Source organism: Cladophialophora bantiana (genome assembly GCF_000835475.1).
Source record: "Cladophialophora bantiana CBS 173.52 unplaced genomic scaffold supercont1.23, whole genome shotgun sequence".
NCBI lineage: Eukaryota > Fungi > Ascomycota > Eurotiomycetes > Chaetothyriales > Herpotrichiellaceae > Cladophialophora > Cladophialophora bantiana.
This window is the reverse complement of record NW_015971597.1, coordinates 453,599-469,852: the sequence shown is the minus strand read 5'-3', so window position 1 is coordinate 469,852 and position 16,254 is coordinate 453,599. Positions and strand designations below refer to the sequence as shown.

The following is a 16,254-nucleotide window of genomic DNA, read 5'->3' as shown; positions in this document are numbered from 1 at the left end:
GGCTATGGGCCGGAAATTGGCCAGACGCAGGTCTTTTTGAATGATTGTGGGCAACAAACGGTCGGGGTAATGCTGCGCGGAATCGACACCGAGAATTCCGTAAGACTACGGAGTAGACCGAAGGTGGTTTGATGCTCATTCTTCTGTGAAACCCCAAGGCGGCGTAGATGTCGTGATGGCCCTCGGGAATGTCTTTACAGGACAGCTAGTGTATACCCCTCTCACTTGTCAAAGAGAGATGCATCGAACTCATATCGCTCGTTCTGTCTGCAGATTAATGCCCCATCCCCCTCTTTTCTGGCCACTCTCCGTCTGGGGTCCTTCGCCTCCGCTTATGTGCGTGGCTCTTCAGAAAAACTCACCTCGACTTCTGATTTAGGAGAATCCCCAGCGACCCCGACACAGCGTTCGACGAGACGGCGCTAAATAGCCATGCCGTGTTCCCGCAAAACACCAACAGCAGAACATTGCTAGCAAGATTCCTTCAGGCATTATGTCGGCAATGATTTTCGAGGTGAAAGTTGGAGAAAGATGGTGAGAAGATCGACGGCGACAAAACCCTCCCCTGTAGCTCGCCCTGCGTCTTTGGTGCCAAGGTTCCTGTGTCTCTCCAATGGAGGATCCTTACCAACATGTCTCGCATCATTGTAATGCGCAGAACGCCAGTATTGATCATCTGTAGAGCAATTCCTTGTGTCCCCCTGCAATGACGTGTCAAAACAGCCTGTACTTCAAGGAAATTTATCCAAAGGCAGCCTTCGAGAGGAAACTTTGCACAAAATGCCATTCACCTTATGGCAATTCTCGCACCGGAGGGTTTTCGCCACGACAGGAACGAGGCGAAAGTGTCATCTTCTGGCTGGATAACCGAGTAAGCCCGGTATAGCCTAAGGGCCCAGGGGTAGTGGGCGTAATACCTCTAACTAATAAGTCCTTCACGACAACATCGATGTACGCGTAGGGGCCCGCAGTAATGGAAATATGTATATCAATGCGTGGAGACCCCACAGTCCAGCTGTAGGATCAGCCATCTCCTGCAGACTTGCATCTCTTCTGTCGGACCTGCGACAAGATGGCCAGAACGTACACCCTCTACAATTTACGGATCATCTTGGTCTTAACCTTGGGAAGTCTCACCTTTGGGTACGGCTTTTCGGTCATCTCCAACACCATAGGGCAGCCTGGGTTCATCCAATACTTCAACCTAAAAGCCAACTCGGACTACACCAACGCCATCACCGGCACCATCAATGGCTTATACTGCGCAGGAGCACTGTTTGGGGCGCTTCATGTGGGCTGGATGTGTGAGGCCCGCGGCAGAAAAGAGACCATGTACTTGGCGTCGGCCGTCAATGTCGTGGGCGGAGCCCTCGAAACCGGTTCTGTCGACATGGCCATGTTTCTCGTTTCCCGGTTCATTTCAGGCTGGGGTATAGGCATGATGGTGGTCTTGATCCCCATTTACCAAGCCGAAATCTGTCTGTCCCCCCTCCTTTCTGGACGCCTGGCTGCAATGGGGAACATGTTGGCTAACGATGGATATCAGCGCCTCCCAACGCTCGAGGCTTTCTCGTCGGGCAACACGGAACTTGGATCGTCTTGGGATACGCCATTGCCGGGTGGGTTGGCGCGGGAACGTACTACTCGTCAAATCTGTCCTTCCAGTGGCGGTTCCCAATTGCCCTGTCGATTATACCGCCCCTTGCATTGGCCATATGCGCCCCGTGGATTCCAGAATCCCCTCGTTGGCGTAAGTTACATTGTTTGACCAAACGTCCCCTCGCTTTTCGAAACACTCACAGTGGTCAGTACTCACCAGAGACCGACGCGAGGAGGCCTGGAATATTGTCAAACGCTTGCACGGTGGCGACGCCGAGGACGAAGCGAGCCTCCAGTACGCCCGCGAAGAATTCTACCAAATGACTGAGCAGGTTCGAGTGGACGCCGCCGCGTGGAAGCAGGGAGGGTGGCGCGGTATGTTCACAAACAAGACCTACCGGAAGCGCTTCTGGATGGGCTTCTTCATCCAGTATGCCGCTCAATCGACGGGCGCTCAGGTGATTTACGGTAAGCACACTTGGCACACCGATACACTGCGTCAGTCAGCCCCCAAATTGACTCTTTGTTCCTTTTTGTCAGTATACATTGTCTCCTTGTACCAGAATCTTGGACTCACTGGCGGAGTTCCGTTGATTTTGGGAGCAGCATATGTCACCGTTGCAACCATCTCCAACTTCGTCGGGGCACTGCTCCTGGATAGAGTAGGACGAAAACCACTTCTGCGTAAGTCAACCTCTCCGTTTTCTTTCGGGCTCCCTTCCTTTTGTGTGACGCCGGGATGAACAAAGGCTAAAAAAACGATTGTCGCTTAAATATAGTCACCGGGCTCACCGGATGCATGCTCTCGGTGTGCCTAGAGACGGCCATGATAGCCGAGTACGCTGGTACCACCAACAAAGCCGGACTTTCGATGGGGGTGTTCTTCTCGTTCTGCTTCATCAGCTTCTATGGAGGTGGCATCGACGTGGTTGGCTATGTTTATTGCTGTAAGTGGTCTTCGTTTCCGATTTCCCTCACCTTCCATGCATGAAACGTGCCGTCTGTCCCCAGCAATAGAAACGTGGTGGAATAGTCCCTGAACGGAGAAGGGCCGTGTCGGTCCTAGCTAGCATACCAACATGCTGGTCCGTCGGGCACTCTCTAAGCCATGTAAGACTGTGTCGGTGCCCGCATGCACCGTTTGTCATTTCTCCCACGAGTCATATCGGAATGCAGAAGTTGCACCCCGGATTGTGCGCTGACATGCATATTTTCGGGTGCATGAAGCGGAGATCTTCCCGACCACAATCCGATCTCAGGGCGTAGCCTGGTCTCTCGCCGGCACATTCCTCTCGACCTTGGTGTACGTCGAGGCTGCGCCGACGGCCTTGGCAAACATCAAGTGGAAGTACTACATCGTTTTCATCTGCTTGACCTTTGTCAACATTTGGATCTTTTACTTTTGGTGTCCTGAGGTAAGAGGGAGACTCTCTTTCACCCCCGGGGTCCTGATATTTGCTGATAAATTCCGCCTAGACTCGAGGTAAGTCGCTGGAAGAGATTAATGCCCTGTTCGGCGACGAAGTGGTCGTACATTTTGCGGATGCGACAGAAAAGCAACGGCATGAATTGACCGCCAAGGTATTGGCGCAAGACGAAAAGCATGAGTTTGCCTCAGGGCGCGGGGAAGGCGTCGAGGGGGCGAGCACTATGACAGCGTTAAAAGTCTAAAATGGAAAAAGGAGCGGGGTGTGGTAGCACAAGTGACTTTGGGAGGGAGGGGAGAGGAAAAGAGAGTCCGACGATGATGATGACGATAATGGAGGCAGCAGATTTCCCGATAAAGCGGTATGTACCGGTAGGCCGGGCGACTTGTAAGAGGGTGAGTCTCTCTGCACAGCAGGAGTGCGTACTTGTAGTATCGAGTACCTCGTACTCGGTAAATAGATACCTACAGTAGCACCTCCAGACATATCGAGTATCACCAGCACCGGAGGATGATACAGCGAGAACGGACAGTCGCACTCTTGGAATCTGGATCGCCCCGTGGTGGTGTGTGATTCATGCGTATCTTGCCGGAATGTGGTCACGAGTGACGTAGATAAGAGTCCGAAGCACAGGGATGGGCAAGATGAACAAGATGGGGGGAACAGGGGAGCGGAAGCCTCAGGAAGAGCAGGAAGAGGGAGGCGAGGCACTGCGCTGCGCTGGGTCACGATGCTGGCAAGGCCGTGGCTGGGGCTTTTGACAAGGAGGAGGGAATGATTTGCTGAGAGTGAGCAGTGCCTTGTGGCTTGCATTAGGCTACGGATATTAATATCCTCGCTAAGACAAGCTAGCAGACGCTAGCGCATGAGCCCCGATAGCAGCCACCAACCACAGCAATGTTTTTTCAAGTGGATCTCGTATCCCAGCATTGCCATTGGCTTGTATTCCGTAGCCACCCCGGTCTCCACTGCGCAGGTACCTTTAATCCAATTTCCCGGGGGCTAAACCTACTATAGCCCAGATTTGCCCTGCCTCTCCTGTACAGGGCCACTGTACAAGGGGCTTGAAGGGGCTAAACTGAGACATTGCGCCATGCAGGTCCCATGTCAATCAAACAAAACTCTATCTATCGAAAAACAATAACCAAGAAACGCCCCAGTCGCCAGTGCTCGAGCAAGAGGGCATCGTGTCACCAACCCACCCAGGTCCCAGGCACTAGTACCGACGGCAACCTCCAGACCCAGGCGTCACCACCAAAGAGTGTCTCATGTAAAAGAACGTACCGAGTACCCTGTACGCCATCACCAACCTCGCCCTTTTTTACCTCCCCCCTTCCAGCCTGGGTCTGCTCGAGCTGTCCTGCTCCCCTCCTGCTCTCTCCACCCGTCCAGACTCTACTGCTACCGAGTACATACTCTCGTTCTCAACCCTACAGTCTAAGCTTGGAACTATCCATCATTCTTCAATTCCCCGGATTTTCGTGGTGGAAAGCCCGCTGTCGTTTGCTTGACGAAGTATCCGAGTACCGCACAGTTCGCTTCCAATACCTATGCTCTGAGATTGCGGGATCGACTCGACTCTTAATTTAGTAGCTGTACATTTCGCCCCAGGCTGCCACCCACGCCTTGTTTGATCAATTGAATTGCCGCTCAAAGGGGAGCCCGACGCCACCAAACCCGACAGCACAGACCCTGGCGTGGATTCCATTATTTTCTCGACGACATTGTTTATTGTTGTACCCCGGAGAGACCACCGTCACCCTGAATACCGATACCCCCTTCCAACGGCCGACGTCGTTGCGCTTTTTGTTCTCGTCTTTTCGCCTTCTCTGCATCGGTTCAACTGGTTGAACTCGGATGATTCTTGCGATACAGAAGCAATAGCATCAACACCCAGCGTCGCTTCCAACAATGGCAGCAACGATGGCGTCGTCTCCAGTCCCAGACATGTCATCCATGCTTTTGAACCTTCCACCAGAGGTCAGGAATCTCATCTATAAATTCGCCTTCGAACAACCGAAACCGCTGAGGTTGAGGTGTCCCTCTCAGCGACGACTCCGCCCATCGCGGCCCGCCAAAGACGACCCTCGTGGATTCTTGGACACCTGCCACCTGATCCGTTCAGAGGCTATCACGCTGTTTTACAGTCTCAATGCGTTGATATTCCGCTCGTCGGCAGACGCTCTGGCTTTCATGTCCGACCCGGATATTCATCCTTTGATCAAATCTTCATTGACACACATAGCGGTCGACTTTGGCGACAGCACCGACGCCGACGCAATCCTCAAGGACCACATTAATCTCGTCGATACCTGTGTCGGCAGTCTGCCCTGTCTGAAGGCTCTGGAGACCCGCTTCTACGCCCGAGCTTTGGACGCTTGCTCATCTTCGCATTTTCGGACCTTGGCGCTCGCCTTTGACGGCCTCGATGCCGACATGAATGCACCTCCTTCCCCTCGCACACCGCGATCGCCCCGGTCGCCGCGATCGCCCCCCGGCTCTCGATCGCCCCGGTCGCCGCGATCGCCCCCCGGCTCTCCCCGAAGCTCTATCTCTAGCGGCTGCTCCTCGCCTACCTCAACACCGTCGAGCTTGTGCTCGTCTCCCTGTTGGGAGCCGGAACCGGAACCGGAACCAGACATGTCAGCCATTCAAGCTGAGGTCCTGGAACAATACTGTTTCACATCTTCGGCGGCAATAGCATTCGCCAATTCAAAGCTGAAGTTCTCTGTTGCAGCCTCGTCCGAGAACTACCCCGGCCTCAAGCATGACAAGCTCATCTGCTACAATCTTCGTATCGGTGCGGATGGGATCGCCAATGCCTTGGGCCCTGCCAAGGAGGCTGTCAAGCAGCGAATCAGTCGTGTCGGCATGTTACCCCGACAGCTTAGCGAGATGTATGACACTGCTGCAGATGGCGGGTTCCACCAACGAGTGCGGTCAACAATCGCAAACTGCGCGAGGATCGACGTTGGCGTTTCCTGATGGAAAGCGACTGCATTGTTGCAAGATTCTCCCTTCACTCTTGCCTTGGTACCGCTCCAAACTTTTAAACATATTGCTTGCCGCTCCGCTATTCTAGCATTCATGGCAATTGAGGATTCCAAATTATTTTGCATTTTGAGGATTGGTTGTCATGGCCGGGGTGCCTGAATCTCTTTCGTCCGCTTTCCTGGGCGAGGAAGAAAAGGGACGACGTCAAAGAGGGACGGTGCAAATTGACTTGACGAATTGGACGGAGATCTTGTGCGGCTTCCCCTTTAATGCTTGTTCTTCCATATGCAGATACCCTTGTTCTATGCTCTTACAACCGCATGTAATTATCGCTTATGAGATGACGAAATGAGACGTGATTATGAATCCTGAAACTTGGCTTCCTGTTTTCATCATCACAAAGGATGGAGCTCGTCCAGACAAAACCCGGAAAAAGAATTCCTCACCTGACAACTTGGTCGGATCATATTCATGCTGCGGTCAATGTTCGTGGCTGCTTCACCGCCACTGATCTGTTACCGAGTTTGCTCTTGTGGTTCTTGGCCGAAACGAGGGAAGCAAACACCCGCTGCCTCAAATTTGAAAAGTCTGGTTCGTGTCACCCACAGGCACCCATACGAGACCGGAAAGGCGTAAGCTGCGGGAACTGAGGAAAGTACCCTCAAAACTTGTGGTTTTCTCACATTGTGGCTCTTCAGCGACCACGGTGGCGGAAGTCCGTCTTCAGATCTTTTCAGACAAGTACCACAAACGATGGTGTCATGGCAGATCCATGCGACATACCCTGAAGGCCTTGATATAAGGATATAAATGAACGCGGCCATCATCTAAGCGTTTGACTCGCCATCCTCTACATTGATTCCAGTAAAAGATCGAACCCAGCGTGCAAAACCACAAACCTCGGTTTTCCCATCATAGACGGCCTCCTAAGTTGCAGTGGGAAACACTCACCGACAAGACCAAACCCAACATGTGCGAGACCATCCGAATCCACCATCACTGTCCGAATGCAGGCTGCAAAGGCTCAATGATCACCAAGGACAATCTCTGCAAGCATGCGAAAAAGAACAAGCCATGCAAGAGTCACCGACATCGCACCGTGGCAGGACAGACCAAAGATTGTGCTTCTCATCGCCGTCAAAAATACGAAGGCCAAAGTGGAAGAGGAAACCCAAGCTGGTGGGACGGAGTTTGAGCCAGAAGATGTCTGGTGCGGCCTCTTGGTCAGTAGAAGACTTTGACCTCGAGAGGAAGGTTGTGCCGGAGGGTTAAATTGCAGAATTCGGGCTTTGCAAGAGACACATCACTGCCTGTTGACGGTCGAGGTGCGCCAAATTTGTCGGGAAGTCTGCTCTTTGTCGAATGTAGGGAGATTGGATGCTTGTCCCTCAGCAAGGTTCAAGTGGACCCGAGTGGGATAAAGAAGCTGCTGCCAGTCTGCAGGTAGTTGAAGCTCCAATTTAGCGTTTTCACCGCTTGAAGTGCAGCACTTCTCGGAGCCGCGCCCAGGCATCTTCCACCTCTTCCGGAACGTCGACGTGAACAATGAAGCCCTTTCCCTTTGGCCCATATCCATCGGTGTCGTCCCGTAACCGGGGGATTTCCCCCATCAATAGGTCGAAGAAACGATGGCTCTCCCAAAGCGCGGACGAGTCGATATCTACTGTCGAGAGACTGTGGTCTGCCCTGATGCGCAGCATCCCTCTTTCATCAAGAGAGACAACAGGTACGAAGGTGGGACAGGAAAGAAACTCAGGTGTAGGCTCCACGTCTTGGTAAGTGTGCTGAAAAGCAGCCAGTGTGCGCAGCGACATTGTAGGATCCTGCACCACGACACAAGACTTTGGTAGAGGAACCGAATGCAGCTCGAGAACTCGGCGTGTCTCGATGGCATTGGCTCCGCAATTCGTAGAGTTGGCCTCAATAATGCATTTTATCTGGCCCGACTTGATTCGTCTGACAATGTTAGGGTAGTATTCAGTGAGAATCAGTTCATAGACGGCAGCCTCTGGGAGCCCATCGATATTGGCAGCCAGGTGACAGTATTCGCCATGATCCCTAATGGCTTCGTAGAGAAATCGGGTCGAATGTCCGATTCCGCCGCAGATGACCAGGGTTTTGGTGAGGTCAGGGCGGGCCTCCAGAGCTGAGAAGACATTTTGGGCAATGGGCAGGATGGCGTTGCCACAGAAGACAATGACATCAACAGGAGAACAAGTGTAGAGCGACGAGACCTGCAAGTGAGAGAGATAGCGCGAGAGTGTGTTGATATCCGCCACGTCTGCTAGAGAAAGAAACACCATGTCGCACAGCCCGCGAGGATCGACCCTGCAGCAGACAACTGTCATGTAACAAAACTCGGCGAGGTCCGTTCTCTTGCCTGGACTCCGAAGATAGCGAGATGGATTGCGCGTCGCACGTGATCCTCAAGAATGCCAAGACCTTTGCGCGGCGATCATCACTTCGGTCCTTTACCACCAAGTCGCTCCCTCAAGCTCCGCCCCATGTCCAGGAAATATTATTGCACCTCTTATCTTAATCTGTTCAAAGAATGGAATAGAATATCGCTGCGGGACGGGTTCCTCGTTACAGGAACTTGCACAATGTCAGCTAGTTGTCCTTGCCTTATGTTCCTGTCTGATAAGGGATGGTCCGCCGCTCTCCTACAGGTTTGTTATTCGATCCACGCAAATCCCGCGTCTTGGCGATGGAGAGACAGATGGGGTTGATGAACACCCAATGCAACACTGTCCTGCACCCCCAAGAGGCCCGGGTGGAAGCCAAGCCAGTCCGAAAGGCTTGGGAAGCTCTCGGGAACTCCTCAAAGCTTGGTGTTCGTGACAGCCCATTCTTGGTTAGGAAGCTCGTCATTTACCTCAATCGCGGCCAAGCTCATATTTCCAGAACAGATGCTAACAAGATCTCCATACTGCTCCTCTAACTCATGCATCAGGAAGGTGACAGCTTTCGAAAGCAATTGGTGCTCCAAAGATCCTTCCACCATACGGAATCGCTCTTAATCCCAGTTTAGTCACAGGTCAGGTGTTGCCACCACTGTCAATCGACGTCTCTGGGGCATGTTTGATGTAACCATCTTCCTTGTTGCGCGACCAAATTTCTCGGTCTACCCCTGTATTGTGGGCGTCGGCCGTATCCAATATGGCTCAGTGCTCGGATAGATGCGGTAGGAAACCGTGAGCGGGGAATTGATAAGAACGGATCGATGCAGTTGTCAAGCAGTAAGAAGCAAATATCCTATTTAGCCCAACTATCTCGCACATGGGAGCTGAAGAGTACTACCCCCATTTTCATCGGCCAGGAACCATGGGCAAGTTCTGCCTATTGGCCGTGGCAACAGCAATAGCTGTTTTGCCATTTGCTTTATGCATCACACCAGAGTTGGTCCAATTGGGGCGTCCGGCCAGCTGAAATTGACTAACACTTCACACAGGCAAATGCTCGCAGCGCCGCGGCGCGGTGAATTGGTCCCAAATCCCTCTGGGGTAAGTGAATTCTGAGGTTGGTAACGAAGACTAACTAATGCTTGTCCGACAGCAACTAGGTGTATTTAGTGCAACCAGCTACTCATGGGAGACCCATGAGGCGGAGACGGTATGGCAGCTAATGAATCTGACAACTGGAGAAACCTCCCTGCTCTACAATGGTTCCGACATCTCGGAGATTGTCTGGGTTGGACAGACCGATACAAGCATTCTCTACATTAACGGTACCAACGAAGAAGACAACGGCGGCATCAGCCTATATGCTGGTGACGTAAATGCTATTGATGAAGCGTGTGTCAATCTTAATGAGAGATCAGAACCAGGTTAACGTTCATAGGTATCTGGTCGCATCGCTCCCAGCTCCATATTCTGGACTGAAGGCAGTTGCAACCCCCTCCGGGGATGTAAACTTCGTCTTGAATTGTCTAGCATGGCCAAACGGGACAGCTTATAACGAGGCGTTGGTTGAGGAGCCGCTGAGCACCGCAAGAATCTACTCCAGCATCTATGTCCGCCATTGGGACACTTGGCTTTCCGAAAGGAGATACGCCGTCTTCGCCGGTACTCTGACCGGAAGCGACAGGTACGCTCTGCGTGGAGGCTTGAAGAACCTCGTCACAGGCCTTTCCAACGTTTCTCGCGCCGAGAGTCCAGTTCAGCCGTTCGGCGATTCTAGCGATTACGATATCACCCCTGACGGATCCACGGTTGCTTTCTTGACCAAAAACATCGATCTGCCCTTATCAAATTACACATCATCTCAGATTTATCTCGTTCCTCACAATGGCTCTTCCCCAGCCGTACCAATTAATGCCTTTTCTGGAGCAACAACGCCCCCAAACGGTAAGGGCGCTTCGGCAAAGCCGCTTTTTTCTCCAGATGGTAGCAAGATTGCATTCTTCCAGATGGATGGCATCTCGTACGAGTCTGACAGGAACAAAATCTATGTCGCAAATATCAATCCTAGGAACTTCAACATCACCAACCTAGCAGCGAACTGGGATAGCACTCCTGACCAACTCAGATGGTCCACTGATGGAGCCTCTCTCTTTGTCGCCGCACCTGATCTGGGTCACGGGCGTTTATTCCAAGTGCCGCTTACTGCTGGAGCGGGTTTCAAGCCCACCAATATTACAAACGCCGGCGTCGTGGCATCATTCTATGTGTTGCCTAACGGCAATCTGCTGATATCGGATTCCAAGATTTGGTCTTCCCGTGATTTCTACATTATTGGTCCCAAGGGAAGGCTTGTCGCCAATCTCCTCCGGGCGAACCAAGTTGACCCTGAGCTCGCAGGCCTAGGTCCGGAAGATGTGTCCGAGTTCTACACCATGGGCAGCTTCACCCGAGTGCAGAGCTGGATAATCTATCCTGAGGGGTTCGATCGTACCAAGAAATACCCGTTGGCGTTCATTGTCCACGGTGGCCCCCAAGGTGGACACTATAACTCTTGGAGCACCCGATGGAATTTCAAGGTGTGGGCGGATCAAGGCTATGTTGTTGTGGCACCGAATCCGACAGGAAGCACTGGCTGGGGTATGGCTTTCCAGGATGCCATCCAAGGCAACTGGGGGAGTTACCCGTATGAGGATCTGGTTGCCGTGTGGGAGCATGTTAATAGCACATTCGACTATATCGACACCAAGAACGGGATTGAAGCCGGGGCCTCGTATGGCGGCTACATGACAAATTGGATCCAAGGTCATGATCTGGGCAGAAGATTCAAGGCTCTTGTCACGCATGATGGCATGGTAAACTCGGCTGCATCCTATTCAACTGAGGAGCTATGGTTTATGCAACACGATGTGGGTTTACCGCCGTCCCCAAAGACCGAGGCTAATGCTCGAACAGATGAATGGCACTCTTTGGACCAACCGACGCGAATATGATGAGTGGAATCCCATTAACCACGTCGACAAATGGGCCACGCCACACTTCGTGGTGCACAATGAGCTCGATTATAGACTGCCCATCGCGGAAGGAATCACACTCTTCAACTTGTTGCAAGAGAGAGGTGTCCCGAGCAAGTTTTTGAGCTTCCCGGATGAAAACCATTGGTTAGTGGCCCAATTCTGAGAAATTGGCATGTCTCGCTCACGATTTGTCCAGGGTCCTCAACAGGGAGAACAGTCTTGTTTGGCACAAGGAGATTTTTGCATGGATCAACCACTATTCAGGCATCAGCAAATCCGCTGAATGAGTTGCATCACTGGATCGTCCAGCTCGATGGGGGGCACGAGGGGCCGATAACTATCGAGCCGTCTCGAGTAGTTCTTGGAGTGACAATGAATCAACATCAGCAGAATGGAAAAGTATTCAACATATTATCAGCCAAGCCACCACCATAGACGAACCTTGAAATGGCGTCATTTGGGGATCATTGCTTGAACAGCCTCTGTTTCCAAGCACGGGAGAGCGGCCGCAATGACCTTGATGGAAAACCCTTTATTGACTGGTTCCCGTCTATCTGAATGAGAGAGTCTCCAGAGACTCGCGAAGGGAAGTTCTTCCAGTTTAGTCCCGGAATGGCTTAGCGGAAGAGTCATGTGACAACTGCCATTTATCGCTCTTCGGTTCTGGCTCTCCTTTTCTCTCTTTTCCCTCTTTTCTCGTCTCCCAGTGTTGCCGTCTTCGCAAAATCAATTGACTTGACGGTATATCGACTTTCCGTTGGTTTGTCGCGATATCCAGTCCTAGTGTTCTTGTCACCGTACGGTCGATGGCCGGACCCCCTCTTTTAGGAGCTGGATGGCCCACTGGAGAATCGGCCCACAGCAAGAATGTTGACATGCCAATGCTCAACCAAGTCGCTTTTTCTTGGGCTTTTGGACGCAAAATTTCTGGCTCCAAGAGAGATCAGCAGGAACTCGAAAATAAGGAAACCACTTCACGATCAAGTCATCTTGATTAAATGAACAGAATTGTCCGTCAGACTATCAAAAATTCTACATCCCTTGGTCGTTGGGTCACCGACTCCTTCATTCCTTTCTTCTTACACGTCAAATCCACAGCGGATTCGCATCCTTCAACCAGAATCTCAACCGCAGAATCTTCTTTCCGACATCGCTGTCACTGTGGGTTGTCTAGCCATTAGGCCCTTCTTGTCTTGCTGAGAGTACCCCATGGGTGGATATCTCGGTAAGTTACCTTGGAGCACTCCAATACCCTCTATCGATCAACTTGATGGGAGGCTTGGATTCTGATCATGCTGTTGCACTCGTTTCTGTGCCTTGATTGAGATTACTTGGTTCAAAGGATGGGTCTGATCAGCGCCCACAAGCTGAAAGCTCCTCTTTTGCCTCTATTGGGTTTTTCTTCTTCATTCTTCGGTCATAGCCTGCTCTACCTTGGTTTAGATATCCGCCCCTACTTGCTATTCCTCCTGAGGAATCTCTAAAATGTCGCTCTCAAGACAGAGCCACACGTCTGCTCGAGGGACGCCCCGAACAACAGCACACCCACGGCAAGGAGTGAATCTATAACTCTTGACGAGGAGAAGAACGAAGCGACTCAAGATACCCTCAAGTGGGAGTCTGGAGAGGGAGAGAGCACCAAAAGATTCTGAACGCCGCTTGGGAAAGGCACGGGATATGTTGGATGTGGACGGGTATCGCCCTCATGTGGACCGTTTTTAAGCTTGACCACGCCACAATCTACAACTATCAAATTTACGCAGCTTCCGACTTTGAACAGATTGCTCTTTCGGGACACTTGATGACGGTTGGGACAATCGTGAGTGCGGTCCTCAAGCCGCCTCTCGCGCAGATATCCGACGTTATCGGACCGGCCGAGACATACATTGGCGTGATTGTCTGCTATGTCATTTCGTACGCTCTCTGTGTATCCGCCAGGGGATTTGGTCAATATATAGGAGGGTACATCATCAATAATGTTGGTCAGACTGGGATGCAGATCCTCAACCAGATCATTGTGGCAGACATTACATCTTCCAGATGTCGTGGTCTCGCCAACGGGCTAGTCAGCCTGCCCTTTACGATCATCCCGTGGTTTTCGGCATTTATCGTCGACAGCGCGCTCGTCCACATTGGTTGGCGTTGGGGGATAGCCATGTTCTCCATTATCATGCTAGCCTGCTCTCTCAGCGTCGTCAGCCCTCTGGTTTGGTTCCAACGTCGATTGGAGCGAGCTGGGGGGTGCGTGCGGACAAAGACTTCAATCTGTGGATTCGGTTCCCAGATCGATTTCGGCGGGATGCTACTCCTCAGCGGCGGCTGCGGAATGCTTCTGCTGCCGACAGCCCTTGCCGAGAACGCCAAAAGTCGCTGGACTACACCGTGGGTTCCGACTTTGATGGCAATCGGAGTCGCGGGCCTGACTTTGTTGATATACTACGAGTCTCGAATAGCGACGAAGCCGGCCACGCCACCACGCTTGTTCGAGAATATCTCCCTACCCCTTGCATTCCTGATCAGGCTAGTGGATGGCCTTTGCTTACAGCGTCACACACACTTACCTGTATGCTTGGGCAACAGTGGTTCACGAACTTGCGTCACGCGATGCCACGTTTCTGACGACACGGCGGGATGTGTGCAAGTTTTGATAGGTTTGGGCACGGGGTTCCTCATGTACCGTTCGAAACGATATAAGTGGCTGTTGCTGGTTGGGATCGTCATTCGACTTATCGGGTACGGATTCATGATGCGTCTTCGAGGTGCAGACAACACTATGGCTGAAATTTTTGCTGTTTAAGTCATCCAGGGCGCAGGCAGCGGAGCGGTTGGCACGATCGTCATTGTCGTCGCACAGATCGTGGTTCCGAGGGCGGAATTGGCGTATTCCACGGCCCTGGAGCTTTTACGGATCTATCTTGGTAACAGCGCAGGCTCGGCAGTTGTTGGCACTATTTACACCAACCTCATCAAGGAGCAGCTACGCTTCTGGATGGGTTTGGATGCGTCACAGGCAGCGATCAACAGTATATACGGCTCGATTACAGCTGTGGTCCCTCGGCCGGGAACAAGCGACCGCAACGCCATCAACCACGCCTATTCCGATATCCTGAGATCCATGACCATCGTAGCATTGGTCGCATCCGCAATCCCGATGGTGCTGATCTGGTTTCTGTCCAACCTCGAACTGAACGACAAACACAACCTGGCTGGTAATTCACCAGAGACTGGCGAATCAGACGCTCAGCCTGACCTGGCTGACGAGACTCGGCCGCGCAAGTGGAAGCGAAGAATGTGTTGGTGACAGGACTTGGAGTTTCGAATGGGGAGGCAGAGTCTGTAGTCTTTGCATTTGGCTAGTCCGGCTCATGCTCTGTCGCCCGGATTTTCACGTCTCATTTCACACTGCCGAGCCGTGTAGATGCAGGGTACCACGACTGCAGCCCATCGTGTATCTGGTGGACTCAACCCCCAGCAGGGCGTTTATGTAAGGCAGATTTGAATGCGCCTGTAGTCTTTGCTCTCCGCACCTCGAACTTTTGTTCAATTGTGGTACCTGAATTCTACGATTTTTGCCAACCTTGATATCGGGACTTCACCGATTGCAATCACTCATTTTACCTTCGATGACAGCTTACTAGAAGTTAATGGCCGAGGTATCCCTAGTAGCCTCATCGGTGGGAATCTCATATTTCGGCGTTCAATTGACAACTACCCTCTACAACTTTGGCTCAACAGCTTCATCTGCCAAAGAGCAGACAGATTACATCGCTCGCCATGTCACTCTCTGCTCGGACGTGCTCGAATTACCCCTCAACGGATCGATGATAATGAACCAATTCGTTCCCGCAAGGCTCTAGATCTAGTCTATGACATCTATGATCAATCTTGGCATCTATTCAATAATATTAAAGATCTGCTGCAAGACGGATCCGACAAGATGAGTTTCATGCAGAAGCTCAAGCGGAACTTCAAGAAAACGAAAGTTGATCTACTTGTCTCTGAGATTGAGTACCAAGAACTCTTGTTCTTCTGGATCCAAGATGTGAGGTTGAACCGGTTCGTCCGGATCGGGACCCTGTGGCTGAGGATTATGAACATACTCCTCGAGATAGAGAGTTCTCTGACAATTGTCCTCGCTATCTTCACATAGCGCGGAATCATCGCCGGAGCCCGGTCCCCTACATTACCATCGCAGCCCGGAGCCTGCTATCAAGAAGTTCCCCATGTATCGGTGCAGGCCGGTTTGAAGACAGGCCTTCACCGCAATCACTACGTGATACGCCATTCAGTTGCCATCCCATCAATGTAGAATCGACTCGATATACCATGGGACCCGAGGAAACACTCGAATGTTCCCAGACTGACGCAAAGAAACCTTCCCGCGGTTCTGTCTTGATGGAGAATGATCTTGGCTCGGAACCAGTAGTAATAGACCGACGCCCGTACAAGCAGACAAACCGATCAGGGTCCAGCTCTTGTTCGAAAGGAGCTTTGAGCTACGAAACCTGCCAGGCGCCGAATGGACGTGAGTCCTGTTTTGGTGACCTTTTTAAGTAATAGTGCGAGAAATGCGAGGTAATTTAACCGTCGCGAAAAAGGAAATAGAACGCGCCCTCACACACGCCGCGCTCCTGGAGGGAGCGCGTGTGCACCCACCAGCCCGGGTTGAGGCCACCCCATCTTACCCTTCCACTCACGCACCTCCACTCACCCAGCTACTTTGGCTACGAGCTGGTTGAAGGTAAGGGTATCAAGAAAACGGAAGTATTACCTCGTCCATCCTTGGTAGACTGGAGTCAAAGCCAGAGTTGGCCAAAG

General features: G+C 52.0%; 5 protein-coding genes across 5 annotated transcripts; 4 read left to right on the top strand and 1 right to left on the bottom strand.

Annotated features, from left to right (window-relative positions):
* Positions 1–1,072: 1,072 nt before the first annotated feature.
* Positions 1,073–3,270, top strand: Z519_11750 (uncharacterized protein; the record flags this gene model as incomplete). Its single annotated transcript, XM_016769461.1, has 7 exons — positions 1,073–1,478; positions 1,547–1,750; positions 1,810–2,067; positions 2,140–2,283; positions 2,379–2,546; positions 2,827–3,014; positions 3,076–3,270. 7 exons carry the CDS (start codon positions 1,073–1,075, stop codon positions 3,268–3,270), a joined length of 1,563 nt encoding a protein of 520 aa, XP_016614445.1.
* Positions 3,271–4,937: 1,667 nt separating this feature from the next.
* Z519_11749 (uncharacterized protein) lies at positions 4,938–6,011 on the top strand (the record flags this gene model as incomplete). Its single annotated transcript, XM_016769460.1, has 1 exon — positions 4,938–6,011. One exon carries the CDS (start codon positions 4,938–4,940, stop codon positions 6,009–6,011), a length of 1,074 nt encoding a protein of 357 aa, XP_016614444.1.
* A 1,478-nt stretch (positions 6,012–7,489) lies between these two features.
* Positions 7,490–8,323, bottom strand: Z519_11748 (uncharacterized protein; the record flags this gene model as incomplete). The annotated part of the gene is made up of 1 exon (XM_016769459.1): positions 7,490–8,323. One exon carries the CDS (start codon positions 8,321–8,323, stop codon positions 7,490–7,492), a length of 834 nt encoding a protein of 277 aa, XP_016614443.1.
* A 1,021-nt stretch (positions 8,324–9,344) lies between these two features.
* Z519_11747 (uncharacterized protein) lies at positions 9,345–11,723 on the top strand (the record flags this gene model as incomplete). Its single annotated transcript, XM_016769458.1, has 6 exons — positions 9,345–9,418; positions 9,472–9,523; positions 9,576–9,814; positions 9,861–11,328; positions 11,375–11,580; positions 11,633–11,723. 6 exons carry the CDS (start codon positions 9,345–9,347, stop codon positions 11,721–11,723), a joined length of 2,130 nt encoding a protein of 709 aa, XP_016614442.1.
* A 1,418-nt stretch (positions 11,724–13,141) lies between these two features.
* Positions 13,142–14,737, top strand: Z519_11746 (uncharacterized protein; the record flags this gene model as incomplete). The annotated part of the gene is made up of 2 exons (XM_016769457.1): positions 13,142–14,195; positions 14,235–14,737. 2 exons carry the CDS (start codon positions 13,142–13,144, stop codon positions 14,735–14,737), a joined length of 1,557 nt encoding a protein of 518 aa, XP_016614441.1.
* Positions 14,738–16,254: the final 1,517 nt, after the last annotated feature.